This window comes from Falco biarmicus, chromosome 13, assembly GCF_023638135.1.
Source record: "Falco biarmicus isolate bFalBia1 chromosome 13, bFalBia1.pri, whole genome shotgun sequence".
Taxonomy (NCBI): domain Eukaryota; kingdom Metazoa; phylum Chordata; class Aves; order Falconiformes; family Falconidae; genus Falco; species Falco biarmicus.
This window is the reverse complement of record NC_079300.1, coordinates 2,106,713-2,123,018: the sequence shown is the minus strand read 5'-3', so window position 1 is coordinate 2,123,018 and position 16,306 is coordinate 2,106,713. Positions and strand designations below refer to the sequence as shown.

The 16,306-nt window shown below is 43.0% G+C and overlaps 1 protein-coding gene across 3 annotated transcripts in view; it reads left to right on the top strand.

Moving 5' to 3' along the window:
* Positions 1–16,306, top strand: part of VEPH1 (ventricular zone expressed PH domain containing 1) — a 102,000-nt gene that overhangs the window by 34,962 nt on the left and 50,732 nt on the right. For all 3 annotated transcript variants that reach the window (XR_008825216.1, XR_008825217.1, XM_056358809.1), the window contains exons 8-10: positions 5,222–5,442; positions 11,922–12,131; positions 13,030–13,424. Coding sequence is in view for 1 of the 3 variants with exons in the window: in XM_056358809.1 (XP_056214784.1) it covers positions 5,222–5,442; positions 11,922–12,131; positions 13,030–13,424 (826 nt within the window). In the remaining 2 variants the exon portion in view is untranslated. The remainder of the gene's footprint in view (positions 1–5,221; positions 5,443–11,921; positions 12,132–13,029; positions 13,425–16,306) is intronic.

Below are 16,306 nucleotides of genomic sequence, written 5' to 3'. Positions count from 1 at the left end.
CCTACATTGAATAATTAATCTCTAGTCTCTCTCGTAAGTGTTGAGTAACTGGCGTTGTGTCCTGTGTCATATGTCTTATTTTTCTAAGAAGCTGCAGGCTGCTGACTTAGCAGCAGACTGCATTCCAGCCCACTCTGTCGCCACGAGCGCTGCCTGTTTGCAGAGATGGCACGCTTTTCTTTTGTTTGTAGTGGGCTTTGCTTTAGTGACATCCGGGAGACCTTTCACCAGATACTCAAAAACATTGAAAAAAGCAACGCAGAAAGGGTGGTAGAGGTGAACTTGCCAATGTGAAACGAATGGCTGCTTTCCTCATCGTTTTGCTTTCTAAAAAGATAGAAAGCCGAATAATTCTGAATTACAGAAGATCTGTCCCGATTGAAGTGTCTAAGTAGTTATCAGTGCTCCTGTAACTTCATTTTATTTCTGTCTTTGAGCTGTATCAGTCCATGAGGCCCCTGACACCAGTGCCAGGCTTGCACAATGCTGTCACCTGGACGCAGGTTACGTGCCCTGTGAAACCTCGGCACTGGATCTTCTCCAGAGGGTTGTCCCCACACTGTTCTGTCTCCTTTGTGCTAGGCAGAGGAGCCAGGCTGGCAGAAAAAGGCTTGTCAACACTGTGCATCAAGCCAGGGAGAACATCTTGGTGAGAAAATGAAGGCAAGCTTTCCGGGTGAGGAGAGGTCCAAGCACAATATAGAGGAGCTTTGGGGCAGCCTGAGGAGCAAGTAGGTCTCGGGCACTGTCTGCAGTGCCCTGGCGTCCCAGCCCTGCCCATGAGTGGTCTGGCAGCTGCCTCTGCCCTGCCAGCACCACTGCTCTCTGCTAGAAAGGCTAAGTGCCTGCTGCCTTTCCTTGTGGGAAATGGTACATTTGTGTCACTGGTGCCCTCGAAGGGTTTGGACGTGCTTCTGGCAGTGCCATGCTGCCAGTTCAGTTATTCCCTCAGGAATATATGATGCAGAAAGAGCCTTAAAATGTGCTTGGGTGGTGACTGGGCATTGCATGCTGGAGCAAAGGCAAGTCACATTTTGGGTGCAAAACTTATGCTGCAGCAGGGGAGGCTTAAAAGTTTCCTGTTCGTCCTTGTGGAGTGCTTTTGTTTCATAGGGCTTTTGCCTCTTGTGATGTAGGATGCGGTCTGCTGCCCCACCTAACCTGGGCGTTTTCACATAGCAAGTTCCTTCTTCCTTCACAGACAATGTAACTGATGATCTCTCTCTCACTTTCTACTTGTGGATTTTGTCTTTTTACCTAAGGAATTACCTAAGGGGTTTTTATTTTATTTCAGGGAACCTGAGTGCTTTGTGACCTGCAGTTTTGTGGGGCTGTAAGAAGCTACTTTGGTGGGACATTCATTGGTCCACAATTGCCTGGGATTGCATCAGACCAGATGTGGTGACTGAAGGGTCCTTGTGGCTCTTGCGTGTTTAGCAACACTGTGGATCTCTCATAGCCCTCCTTTTCCCTTGTAAGGTTTTGTTTGCTTTACTCCATTGGTTCTTTGTACAGATTTTGCCCCCATCCTGTTGAAAGCCAAGAGATGGGTCGTGTCTCTGGATGCTCCCATGCAGGTCAAACTACTTGAAAGGAAAAAAAATGCCATAGGTTTCTCTGATGTATGGGGCATCACTGACAGCAGTGCAGACAATCAGCCTTCAGCCTGCAATAAAATAAGCAGAAACACATCTGGCATCATAAAAGCTGGATGGATCTTAAAGTCTTAGTATATAACGATGAATGCACCCACAAGAAAGAATTAAAATAATGCTCTGATCTATAAATTTAACTGCTAAGTTACAAGCATTACTGCAGCCAGTTAATTTATTTAGATCAGGTCCAAGTAGAAATGTGCAAGCAGCAAAAGGGTCCCTGCAGACATGTGCACTGCTGATGGTCTCATCTTGCAGCCCACTGCGGCAATGCCTTCCTGAAAACCGCTGTTGTCACTTCTCTCCCTTTTCCTGTAATGGAGCCATGCTACAGATATGCTGCTAGGTCTTAGTTAGATGTGAATCTGCATCCCCTTCCCGGCCAAGCAAAACAAATGGGAAATGAAACGACAATGGTAGTGTTGGAATTTTATTTGTCGATATTTTATTTCACTGGGAGGTTTACTTGGGGAAAAGAGGCAGCAAGGATTGAGGCTTGGCCCTTTATGGTATGGATTGTAGATATGAATAGAAAACCCTCTCTGCTGGCTTATAGAAGCAACCTCATATGCTTTCACTGAGCTGCTCTCTCCACCTTGGCAGTTCAGACAGCCCTCTGGAGAGACAAGAGGTTTGGTTGAAAACAGATCCCTTTATTTTAAAGGTTGCCCCCTTGTTTATACACGGCACTTCTGATGATGTCAGTGACAGTCTCACGGGTGAAGCTGAAATCAGAACTTGTCCCTCAACCGTAAATTTGTGCAAAGCAAAACACCATCTCAGGGCATAGGTCAGTTGAATGTTTTATTATTTTTTTCTCCCCCAATAACTGTAAGTTTTGGACCAACTGGAAATTGGAGTTACTTCTGAAAGCCTGTGATCTCTTTGTAGTTTTCTGAGCCTGATCTTAAGCTAAAGCAAAATACTTTGCCACACCTTATTGCTTGTATTTTAGATCTTCACCTACTGGCAGATGAAATGCCATAAAATGCAAGGGATGCTTATGAAAAAATATATGAATACATAAAATAAGCATTGTTAAAAATGACAATGGGTTATATACATCCAAATAGGCTTTCTGAAAATTTTTGGATAAAAATTGTGGCAGGGATAATGACTGCTTTCATGTTGAGCTATTTTGGTTTAATTTTGTTTTGTACAACAGTTACATATTATATTACTCAGTAGAGTTTATTGTTCTTTTACCTCACTCCAGGCGAGTAGCAGCATTTCAGCATGGCTGGAGACACTCCAGCTGGATCAAAGTGACATGAAAATGGTCAAAACTTCTCTTCCAGTTAGGTCTGCTGCACAGTTTGTTTAGGAAACAAAAATGTGTTTTAAATGTTAATTGAGCCTGTGTTTATCTCTTGGAGGGAGGATTGTCTTCCAAATAAACTAGTGAATATGCACCAAAAAGTCAACCCCTTTCAAGCCATTGAGGAAAATGCTCATTCCGTCACACCATCCAGCCCATCGAGGATGTAGCTGTAGTTTTTCCCCATATGGCTGAAGGGAAGCAATTTGTCTGATATGCTTTCCTCATTTATCTCTGTCATGGCACAGTATAGCAGATCCTCTTTTGTTTGAAATAAATTGACTTTTTCTTCAAAAATATCTTGCTTGTGATGCTCAGGCTGCATTCTGCTGAAGTCCCCAGTGTATTTTTATGGCCCAGCTGTATTTGGAATCAAACTTTCAGCAATTTTTTCTCTCCTGTTACGAGGTCCCAGAAGAGAAGAGGTAATAATCCTATTGCCCCACAGTGTTTGGAGTACGTGTGTGGCACACTACTTCCCCTCCTTTTCTGCTAACCCTTGGGAAGAAGGAAAGAACTTTTTATTTTTGCATTTGCTCGCATTTCTGCACAGGCTCTAAAAGCAAAATATCTCCCAATTTCTGTAACAATCTGCTGAGTACCAAGTGGGTTTCACTGAACAGAGCCGTACGTGGTTACCCCAGTGGAGGATCTGATAAGAGCTCCTGAGTTAATTGCCGCAATCTCTGCTGCTTTTCCCACTTAGATATTTTTAGGACTGTGGAATCTACTACACTTAGGATAATTATAATAAAACAGAGGAACCCTAATGCATTTCTTCACCTTTGGGGTTTCTGTTTTAGTATGTGGATTTGTACGTGTACATACAGAAATAGTTGGAACTGGAATTTTGTATCTTTGCCAAGCAGAGATGATAAAGTATCTGTGCTAGAAAATATTTGCATGTTTAATACTGTGATCTGAAACAGCCTCTTTAATCCTAATTTGTGGAGGATGTGATCTCGCTGAGAAATTGACGAGATCACATCCCCCTGAAGAACTGGCTAGCAAAAACTTTGGCTACAGAGGGCATGTCAGACTTCAGTGTGTAGGCAGTGATTGATACAGCTTGCCAGACAGCACCTTATCGTGTGTGATGAGATCTTAAAACAAAATCTCATTTCTCTTTGTTGCAATGTTAGTCATGGGTCTAATCTTAGTGTTGCTCCTAAATGAATCGCTATGAAAGGAGAGAAGCCCTGTGATTTACGAGGTGCTTTAACCTCCCACCACTAGTGAGAAGGGATGGTGATAGTCTCGCAGTGCCTCGCTCCTCTGCTGATGCTGTGCAAGAGGAGTGGCGCTCAGCCTGGGTAGCACCAGTGACGACAGGCTCTTAGGTGACACTGCTAAATATAGCACATCAGCAACACCCAACAGGTCCAGAAAGGAAGTTGTGACTAGGAAACGTTTTATGGTCTGAAAAATAGATCTTCACTCCTGGTAAAGTATTTGTGACAGCTAATGGCATGTGCAGAATTCACTGCAATTGCCTGGTGACCCTTGATTGTTTGCAGTTATGGAGTGGAGTGTGACATGGACAAAGCAAAATCAGGACATTAGCCCATGAACAAGACAAGGCTAATAAAGATGCACAACCGCAGTTGGTTGTGGGTCATGCAGTGCCTCATAGCAGTGCAGACCTGAGCCACAGGGTCTGTTGGCAGTTTATAACACGTTTGTGTCTGTGCTAATACCTGTGTGAGCTCGATGTGCAACGGGTTTGGGTACAGGCACGAGAAAGAGACCCTGTGTCCTGGAGCAGCATGAGTGATTTGTCACTTACAAGAGAGCTTACCTGCCACAAACAGCGCAGAATAAAGTCAAGAAAGGGCACAGAAACTGGGTGTAGGGAGGTGAAGCAGCTTGGTTAGTCCCATCAAAGATGAAAGGGGAGCTAGGTTTGCTGCTGGAGCTCTGGTTACTGAGCCAGGCTGATCTGCCACCCTAGAGCAATGCACAGGGCCCTTCAAAGAGGCATTAGGGACTCTGACTCTAGGATTTAGGAGACAAGCTGTGCTGAAGTTAGGCTGGGTTAAGTAATACCAAGAGGAAGAAAAGTAATGTCAATAGTACAGAAAAATAAACTCTGCATTTGATGCAGTTGCGTTTTTGTTAGTTATCACAGGGTAGTCACTATTCCCCAGTGACAATGTTTTAATCAGCAGCACACACGCAAACCTCCCTTGCACAAGCAAACAATGAATTAATTTGTTTGCAATTGTTCTTACCTCCTTGTGTTGTCTAGGAGCAAGCCAGAATATGCCTGATGTATTTGGTGAACCAGCTGGCCAACATGGAGCACTCATTTCACCATATTCTTTTGCTGGAAATTAAGAGTCTCACTGACACCTTCTTGAGCATCTTGGGTACCCAGAGCAGAGATATCTACCGCATGAGCAACAGTTTCACCACCATAGCCAAGCTCCTGGTCCGACAGCTAGAAAGCGACAACACGGCAGGAGCCAGGTAAAACTAGTTTTTGTACAATAAAGCCACAGTCATCTCCATGGCTGTGTGAGGCAGCATAAATTTATATTAAATACGTTCAAGTTACAATGAATGAACAATCAGCTGAAAGTAAGATGTACTGCAGTTCCTATAACTTGCTACACTGCCATTTTCATATCGATCTTGGATATCCCTCTTGTATCATTCCCGTATGTACTCACTCAGCCACTGGATTGTGTTATTTATAGAGTTAGGTAAGCACACGAAGCTGTTCACAGACACCTGATAGGCAACATCCCTACTTGTAGAAGTAACTTGCAGTATGTGTTTCAAATGCAAGCATAAGTATGATTGACACTAAGGCAGAAATCTGTAATTAAAGGGTGGCAGTAAGAGCTATAGGTGCACTGCAGGCACCAGATTCATGCTACTAGGCATGAATGATGTATGAATGTCATTCAATAGAAATTGCGTCATTTTGCACTGAAGAATAAAGAAGCTCTTAAAGTTTTAGCACTTAATGTATAGCAAGAAAGCCATGTCTCAGATAAGTAGACTAAGGCGACCTCAAAAGCTTCAGTTAAAAATACATTGGTGAAATCAGGCTACACAATCATCTTTGAGTTTATTCTAGACGATAACTGCTGAAGCTGATGAGAACAATGACTGGAGTAGCTCCCTGATAAAGGTTGCTAAAAAAAGTCTGAAAAAATTTTCTCAAGCTTGTACAAAAAGATGTTCTGCTCACTCAGCTTCTTTCAAATGTGTATCCTAAGGTTAAAGCATTGGGAGCATTGCTGCATTTGTCACAGCAAGAATGTAAGTGTTATTTAAACATATAGTGGTAGTCACTTTTAATTAGGGAGAGACTTATAATTAGCATTGTGTATACTAAAATAGGCCACGAGGGCACAAAGGAATAGTAATTATTTGAAAACAATTAATGCAGATGTCAGAAAACTCATAACCGTGAAGGACAACTGTGGAGACAGACTTGTAGGGTTGGAGCCAAAACATTGAAGTAATTCAAGAAACAATGGGTTGGTATCCTGGAGAGAGTTAAAAATTAAAATGGACAGGAACCCTGATATAGTCCCTTGTTTTACAACCAGGCCCCAAGAAATGTCCAAACTTCACCTGGTGGCAGAAACTTTAGCTGAAAAGGAGCCCCTCAGCACTTCTTTTATGAAAAGTTTCATTGAAGATAGTGAAAAAGCGTAAGTGGAGAGAGGAACATGAGCATGCAGTGACATACATGTCTTCCAAACCAGCCAGCTTCAGCTGTGAAGAAGAGCATGCCAGATGTCACTTAGTGAAGGGGACCAGAAGGATGTCACGTATTCTGGGAACTGCAGTGAAGCAGGACAGGGACTGAGGCTTCAGTAACAAAGCATAATAATTATTCACAGAGCCCATCATGGTCCCTTGCTTTACGGTAGAAAAATTACTTTATTTGCTAAAATGTTATGATGTTCCTATTCCTTATTATCTTCTGTGCTTAACGTTTATCTCTAGAGCTGATAAAAACCAGTAAACAACAAGAAAAGGTTTTCATTAAAGTGTTGTTGCTGTGTTTCCCCATTTCTCTCTGAAAGTCCCATTTGTTTTGCTGAGGAGCAGAAGCTTTGTTATCTGCATGAGTGTGGTTACAGATGCAAAATACTGTTTGGGTGGAGAGTCTGGGGGAGAAGAAGAGAGGAAATTATACTATTTTTTCAGTGGATTTTTCGGGAAATAACCTTATTTTCCTTCAGGAAAAAAACCTCTACTAATGATACTAGGCATGAAAGAAAAAGGCTTTGGCTGTTTGCTTGTTTAAGTTGTATTTGCTTCTGAGTGACAAGTTTGAACACAGCCATGCATATAAGCAAATGAAAATGCAACTGCTGTCTTCAGAGCATGAAAGGTGCCATGGGGTCAGGGGGCTAGACTCTGGAGGGTGGTAGAGGGGCGGGCCATGGAAACCTTATCCCAGGGCTGCAGTGGAGCCGCTCAGAGTTAATTTTGGTTTAAAGAAGGGCAGAGTCTGGTCTTATGTCTGCAGTGGAAGGAACTTAAAATAGACTTTTCTCCACACTATTTGTTTTGTTGTTACCAGCTTTTAACATTTCTGTGGATAAATTGATGCTTTCATGAGACAGGACAGTCCCTGTGATGCAGCTGTGCTCGCTGTGAGGCAGGCATGAGTGTAGCCAGAGGCGATGGGAAAGAAAACCTGTTCCTGATGCTCCTCTGGGTAAGGAACAGTGTCCTGGGACATGTCTGCTGCAGCGGGGTCTGCCTTGCACACAGCTGTCTTGAGCCAGTGGCAGGGCCTGGACCCTTTCAAACAAACCTTTCTGAAATTATTCCTTATTCTCCAACTGCTGCTTGATTTTTATGTTCTTAAATTTTTTAGAAAAAATTATTTTATTGCCCCTGCCTAATCCTCTGTGAACCTGGTTACTTGCAGTTGCCATCATCTTGTTATCTCAATGTAGCTGTGAGAGATCACAGCAAAACACTGATTTGATTTTTCACAATTATGCTTTTTTAGTTATTTGGTTTCACATTTCAGGCCTGTATCAAACAAATCATCAGCCAAATTGGACAAGAACAACTGTGGCACAGCAATTAAGGCTAAAATGAGCATTCTCCACTATTTAAGCAGAGTTTATTCTGACTTGTACTAGCATAAGTGGGACCAGTCCACTTGTCAACACGGAAATGCCCTCCTAGCTTCAGAGCTGCTGCTGTTACTGAACTGCAGTGTTTTTTGAAGAGCAGCAATCCAAAGTATTTGTTCTGTGAAAGGAAAATGGGATTTTTAAATGTGTGGCTGGATTATAACCATTCCTTCCAGAATCTTGTGTTTACATAAGAAGAAACTGATTTCTTTAGAGCGATAGCTGGCCTGGAGTTGTTTGACACAGGGAATTTTACATGCAGTTAGTGGAGAGTATAATTAAAACCATGTGATGCTCTGTTGCCCCTTACTGTCACTAAAACGCAAGTTATTTAGTCTCAGAGGTGTTTTTAAGAACACATACAGGGTTTTAATGGACTAGTCCAACCTAGAAGTATAGCATGGTCAGTTAAAAGAAGGCAAGAAAGTAAAGAAAGAAAATTTAATGACACTTCCAAGTCCTCATTCTGGGTAAGAACTGAGCATGACAGGCTATACCCGTGCTACTCATTTCAGTGTAGTGGCTGGATGAAATTCTTTTCTCCTTAAAGCAGAGAGTAGGTGTAGCACAAGACATCATTAAGCATTCCTTTACCATTCATTTTCTACAGTGTTTGTCCTTCTTTAAATCAACATTTTTAGTGGTGAAGAGAGCTATATTAGCCTCTAAGAATTTCCAATATTGGGAAGGGACTATAGCATGATTTAATTCAGTGCAGGCACCAAGAAGCCTGTCTGCGTGAAGTGTCCACTCCCCTTGCCACTCCACGTCCTGCCTGGCAGGCCAGGCAGCACACACCACTGCCTGCATCTGCCAGCATCACCTAGTAAAATGTTTTGTCCTCCACCATGGTGAGCGGCATGGCGTGTGAAGTGCTGGGGTGCAGCCTCCAGCTCCCTGTGGCACCTCAGCCTTGAATGTTACCTGGCTGATGATGTTTCCATGATTGTTCCTGGCAAGATTTGGAAGTTCTTGATGGCCTTCCCAACAGTGAGCCAGAGGTTTTGAGATCGCCATCTCGCTATCCACCACTTGCCTTTCAGACCTGCATGTCTGTTGTATTTGAGGAGGTGATTATATCTGTACACTGGCGAGCCACAAGGACAGAGTTGAAGCTCTGGAAGCAATCCCGTCTCAAGTGTATTTTTAGTAATTCCTATTCGTGTATGCTCTTTTTCCCACTTGAAGCACCTGACTGGTGATGTTGATAATGGTGCTGGTGGTCTGGAGAAAGGCTCTTCAAATTAATGTATCACTCTTGAATTGCTGACCTGTATATTTAGGTCTCTTTCTACAGAGAATTTAAAAGGAGCGAAGCGATGAGTAGCACAGCACCATCTTTGCAAGCCAGATCCTTATGATTTCTCAATAGGTTTGTGCATCCTTTTCCTCTTGAAAACAAGCCTGAGCTTTGGTGTAAGCTGATCCTGCTCCAGCAACCTCAGCAATGTGCCGAATGTCTCTTGCCAAGATTGCAAACAATAGTTTATTTTACTGTTGCTGGAAGGGGAGGGCAGCAGGAAGGCCTGCCAGGCATCCCGTTGGGTGTGGGGTGGAGGCTTCATTGAACGTTTCGCTTGGGGTATGTGCTTTTGGCTTCCTGGGAATTGATGCAAGCGCAAAGTGGGTACACGTGAGAGCGAGTGATCTGTGGGGGCATGCCCAGGGCCGAGTCCTCTGCCTCCCTCCCGCAGTGCTCGCAGTTGCTCTGAAATCCCAGGCACCAACAGGGTCAAGACTGAGGTGGTGGCTTGAGGAGCACCAGGCAGCGATAAGCCCTGTACACACTAACTTAGTGCTGCTTTTCGTACAGCAAATAGGATTTGTTAACATGTTTCTTTAGCAGAAGCGTTTTCTGGTATTGCCTTCATAAAGCCATCGGAGCTCAGCGAGAGCATGCTGGATGAAAAGGTGCAGTTACCAAAGGCCTCCAGACATCGCCAAGGCTTGCGGGTTTGGGTCTGTCATTCATAAACCTCATCAGTCCATAAATCCTTTCTGTAGCCATAGGGCTCTATATGTATTTACGTACGTAACAGACATTTTTCTCAGTGCTTAATTCCCACAATGGGAGCAGTGTTGAGAGTTACATTGGAGTGGCAGCTTCCTCATAAATTAAATCTTGTCTCACATCTCCAGGAAGATTTGTTAGTAAAGGTCATACCAAAGTTCTTTATTACAGAAGAATTTTTTTTTTCAAAGTCTTCCACAGCGTTATTATGAGATCTTGCCTAAATTAAAAACAAAGCAAGATAAAACTCGCCAACTCCCCTGAGAAATACCCTGAACTGCCTTTATCAAAACAAATGAAAACGTGCATTTTCTGATGCAGTATTTGTGGTTGGTTTTTTTAAACATCTTTTTTCTTCCCACAATTGGTAATTTGCAGGAGTTTGTGACAGGCTTCCCAACTGTGAGCATGACTTGTTGAGACTGCTGCTTTGAACATGCGATGTTAAAACTATCATTTGTGGCTTTCTGTATCCGTATTTTACAGATTTAGCTCTTCAGATGTTTGTCAGGAAAAGAAAACACAAAAAAAATGGTCAGAAGCAGAATGAGCTTGTTATAGAGCTGTGGGTAGAGCTTAGAAAGCAAATACTGTCAAATACCCCTTAATTCTGTAAGAAATTTCTGAGTGTCTTTGTACTGCCTTCATGATTTTTTGGTCCAGTTATGCTATAGTTGCAGGAGTAAATGGTAACATACAAATCCCCAGCAGAAGGCACCTCCCTCAAGAAGAGGGGAAGGAGCAGGAGTGCTTTTGCCACAGTTTGCTGGTGATTCCCTGGGAAATTCAGTCCTGCTCCTGGTGCATAAAGGCCAAGCAGCATCTTCAAGGGAGAGTACAGATACTCAAAGTTTAGTTTTTTGGCAAACGGCCCAATATTTGGAGGAGCTGAGTCTTGCTGTGAGCTGCGCAGAAACCCAGCAAACTATTTTCAGAAGCCCTGTTTTGGGGAATCCAGCACTTGGACAGCAAACTTTGGTCTAGGAAGCGTGGGTTTGAGCAGGGAAACAGCTGCACTAGGAGCGGGGTGTGACATCAGTGTGCCTCCCTTGCCCTGGGTGGTGCACCTTTCATCCTGGGACCTTCTGCATAAGGTTTCTGCTGTGCCCTAGGGCTTTGGTCTTAAAAATCAACAGCTTCCCTTCAATTTATTTTAAAGTTATCTTTGAATTTTGCATTAAAAGGTTACATATTCTAAGACTAACATAGCAATCAAATTTAAAACAAAACAGCTTTGTCCTGCAGCCCTCAGAGTTCATTTTAATTCTTCATTTTCTCTTTCTCTTTTGCTGAACTCCAGTCACGTTGCTTAGAACTTTTGCTGAGTCTGTTTCTGTCCATGTGCTGAGTTTTGAAAGATACTTTCTTACTCGGAGTACGGTCATTGGTGGGAACTGCATGTACTTTTGTCAAAACTTTAAAACCACAGACTTATATAAACTCTGAACTAGCTTGACCTTCGGTTTATGGAAAAAACGTTATAAGTTGCTGTTTAGCAAGCCTGAGAAAATGGTTTAAGTTCAGTTGAAAAACCTTTTGTCGTGAGACTATTGGGGAAAGAATTGGGTTTTGCTTATGCAGATACGGCACATAGTTTCTAATCCCATATTGTCAGAGATGTTCAATGTTTCTGATCCATCTGACAGAGACATTGGTCTAGATGATGTTTCTGAAAATGATTAGTCAAGCTCTAAGAGAATCTCTGCTGAAACGTAATTATTTTACTGAATATGTAATACAGGTCACAGGCAGAAATGCAGCATCAGCATCACTATGGACACAGTGTGCCAGAGTTAAATCTCTGCTTTCTGCTTCCTCAGAATGGAAAATGATGCTGAAACAGAATCCCCTGTACCACTGGATGATTTCAAATCTGTTATGAATGGAAATGAAGAAGATGAAAAACTTCAAGTTAAAATACAGGCTTTTGAAGAGAAAATAAATGTTGACAACAGTACTCCTGGCTCAGTGCGGAGATACAGTTTAGGCCAGGTTTCTAAAGAAGAAAGGAAGGATATGAGATTTAACAGGTATGGTTCTGTAAAATGTGTGAGTGATTTTCATGAATATCAGCTTTGTAATAAAGTTTTATCTAAGCATTGAGAATTTGGTTTGCTTCCATGATACCTATGGGCATCATAAGTCTAATTTTAGCCAAGTCTCATATCCATGCATTCAAAGGCTGGATAAGAACTTTCTAAATTATTTAATCTCTTCTGTGCCCTAAAACAGCACAAAGAATAGGAAAATATTTGCATACAGATATTACTGGAAAGGAAGATACAGAGACCTTTCTTGTGTATTGTTGCTAGCAAGACATATCAAATGCTTGAATCTGGTTTTGCCCGTGTGCTGTGTGAGATGAGTGCGCCTCTCCCGGGACCTGGGTGAGATAAGGGCTGAGGCAGCAACACGCACTCATGGTCCGCTTAGGCTGCCTGTGCACGGCAGAGTTTTTCTCTTCCTGCTCCAGTATTTGCCCTTGTCACTCCACTTCGACCTTTCTTCCTCTTCCAGAGGCTTAACTTCATCCTCGGCATATCGGTACAGGGCAGTGAAGAACTGGAGGCTGAATCTTGGTTCAGTTAAATGGCTGCTGGATGTCATTTTTATGATGTGATCAATAAAGCTTACACTCCAGTCCTGGGGTTATAAGTTTCTTGCAGATAGGTTGACTCGCTCCCTCCATGGCACGCAGATGTTGTGATACATGGATATTATTTAGTTTCATTTACTTATTAAATCTGCGGCTTGAGTTTTGCTTTTGACATGCGTATTTACCAAAAGGTACTTGCTTCGGGCTGAGTGAGTCCCATGCTCAGCTCTGAGCCAGCTGCACAGGGGTAACATGGAAGAGCACGCATTTGGGTGATTTTTGTGTCTTACCCCTATTCCAAAACATTTTTCCTTTCCTTCATCGCCTTCCAGGTCCAAAAGCCTCGCTTTGCATGCAGTCCGCATGAAGGGGGTTAACTCAGAGAGCGGCCAGGACGAGGAGAATGGGGAGATAACTGCTGGTATCTCCTTTACAGAGATCTACATTAGCCAAGAAAATGATAAATTGCCTTTTAGTGTTGATACTGAAGCAATGCAACTGGGAAATTCCGTGGTTTCACGCCAAAGTATCGATTACCCAGAATCAGCAAATCTGCCAGAATCTGCTAAAGAAAAGGCCCTCGAAGGAAGCCCGGAGGCAGTGACGAGCCCTGTGGAATACCAGGACAAGCTCTACTTGCACTTGAAGGAAAACCTGGGTAAAGTGAAAGCATATGTCACAGAGATGGGGAGGAAAATTCCTATCCCCGATCAGTGTGTTATTGAAGGTAAGAGGGCTGAGCCTTTCTGATTATGAGAAATTGAACACTACACGGGAAGTCCTCTCGGGGCTCAAGCAAATGGGTAGCAAAGATCCTCTAGTGCAGAGTTCGTGGATGGGGAGGAACGTTAATTTTATAAAACAATATAATTTACAAATTGCACTGTTTTGAAATCTCCTCGGGAAGTGACTGAGTCACCATACTCAGAGGTATTTAACAGGCATGTAGATGTGGAACTTAAGGACATGGTTTAGTGGTGGACTTGGCAGTCCTGGGTTAATGGTTGGATTCAATGATCTTAAAGGTCTTTTCCAACCGAACCAATTCTATGATTTTCCTTCAGGGATGTAGTACAGCCCTCACCCAGCCCAGACTCCCACGAAGGTTAAGGTGAGGATTGTCTGTCATGGGGAATGAACCCCGAGCTGTCTGGAAAAGGTCACGCTGGGCTGAAGGGATGTGGGTGTTGGCTAGGGCTGGCAGTTCCTCTGGCTGTGTCTGCAGGGCCGGCAGGCCAGGCGCATGTGGCCCAGCTCCAGGCTGTAAGTTACGGAGCTGCGTTAACAGTCGTGGAGCGTTGGGTGCAACAAAGCACACGTGCCACAGGTCGGACTCTGCCGTGCAAGCCTTTGGGTGAGCACGTGCTAATACCTAAGACTCTTTCTTAGCCTGCTGGGTTGGTCAAGGGCAGATCTGTGTCTCCTTCTTCATTATCATGATATTATTGCTTCAGTTGACTTACAAGATACACAAGGCCAGGACCCTCAGGTCAGCGTGTTCCAGTCTGGATGCAAAGCTCCTTGGAGGCACAACACAATGAGATCCCCAGTGCTCTGGGTGGGGTTGGATCCTATCTCACCTTTTCCCTGGGTTGTTTCATGTTTTCTGCTTTCATCAAGGGCGGGTATTTGTTTTCAAGTGCAAGAAAGCTGGTTTTGTGAGACTGTGGGGGAGGTGGGCGATACACTGCAAGATGGGTCTGATACTCCTCCTTGAAGTAAATATTTCAGGTTGGGTTGTGAGCCTCTTGCTTGCACTGAGCAGCTCCCTGTAACGTGAATTTGTGTGCCTCTAACTGCTTGCTGGTGGTCATGAGCTGTTTACAGCCCAGCCCTTCAGTGGGCCACTTTGATTCCAAGGAGTAGCTAACTGAATAAATTAATTTGCAGTCTCTTAAAATGTAATCTAATATTGTATAACTTCAGGTCCCTCAAATATCAACTTTTATTGATAAAATATTTGTTTACTTTTTCAGTGGTCAAGTAGTAGAAGTATCCACTCGTAAAAGGGATATAATTATATTATTTCCGAAATATTTTAAATTCCAGGTTTAATATTTGAAATAGTTATTTAGTAGAATTAATGATAAAACTTTAGTTTCATAAAATTACGTTGCAAACATGAGTGAACAATCTGGGTTTTGAAGTGCTGAATGCTGTGACCTTGCATTAATCAAATACAATATATTGAACGTTTTTTAATGTATTGCTCAGTTTCCTTTCTGAAGTAGTAATGATATGTTCAAGGATGTGACTATTTCTAAATTCATTCAAACTATTGTAATTTCCTGGAAATCCTCAACTAGCATTCTTGGGGAAATTCTTTGAGCAGGGACACATGTGCAGCACAGGAGATTTATGTGACTCATTCTAAATACACTGAAGAAATGCAGGCTGGCTCATTACGCAGGGGACAGCGTTGTTCATATTTCAGATATTACATAAACCTTGCAGTTATTGGACTTCTGTGATTCCTACACACTACAAAGGGCCCATTCAAATCTTATTTTTTCAAATGTGATGTTTTGAAAATAGTGGGAAAAGTTGGAAAATATTAATATACGTAGTTGGGAAATTTTATGTTAGTTATGTAGGCGTTGGAACTGGAAATTTAATATATAAAACATGGAAAATACGAAAAGATAGCTTTTCTTCAGAGCTACCTCTTCTTCAGAGCACTCTCCCATGACACAGAGTGCTTGAAGGAAATATGTTGCAAGAAAATTGTGCTGCAGTGTGTTAATAACGGACAGTGCAGAGTTCCCCACGTACCCTTTTGCCAGTCACACCTTTCCTGGGCTTTCAAGTGGCAGCTCACACACAGGTTAACAGTGTTAATGTCAGTTGTAAGAATTTCTAAGGAATGATGAGCCAACAACTGAAACAGAATTCAACCCCCTGCTCGCATTTCTAATGACAATGATATCTAACCTCTGGGCAGACTGTTTGTGAATGTGGTGAGCTCCTTAGTGCTTAAAACTGAGGCTGGGTGCACCTCCCCCCTGCCCCGCGCCCCCCGCCCCACCCCCCCCACCCCCCCCCAAGGATGCTGCAGTGGCATGCTGGTGAGGGCACAAGCAGCTTGCATGCCTTTGGTTACATCCAGAATTAGTGTGCATGCACAGCTCCTGCTAGGTCTGGGGGCATTAATACCAAGAGCAGTAGGAATGAAAGCAAGAGGCTGCAGACGGTTTTCCAAAGATGGAGTCACTACCTTGCAGAAAGACAGAGGGCATTCGCTTCAGTGCTCAGCAGCTGACAAAAAAAAAAAGCAAATCATGGAATCATTTAGGTTGGAAAAGACCTTTAAGATCATAGAGTCCAGCACTGTAGACAAGAGAAGAATTATCTCCCAAGAGAAGAAAAATAGATACAAGAAATGACATCGTTATGCCATTGTCTGCATTAATTGGATCCTGAGTGTTGAAGGAAAAAGGAGACAGGTGGCAGGAGTATGAGGATAATCAGAGACTTCCATATGAAGAAAAATGGACTGGGACTTCAGTCTGGAAAAGAGACAGCTCTAGAGATTTGCAATGTCATGAACGACTGAGAAGATTAATTGGGCGTGGTGGCTCACTCTGTCCTAATACAGGCACTAGAGGACAC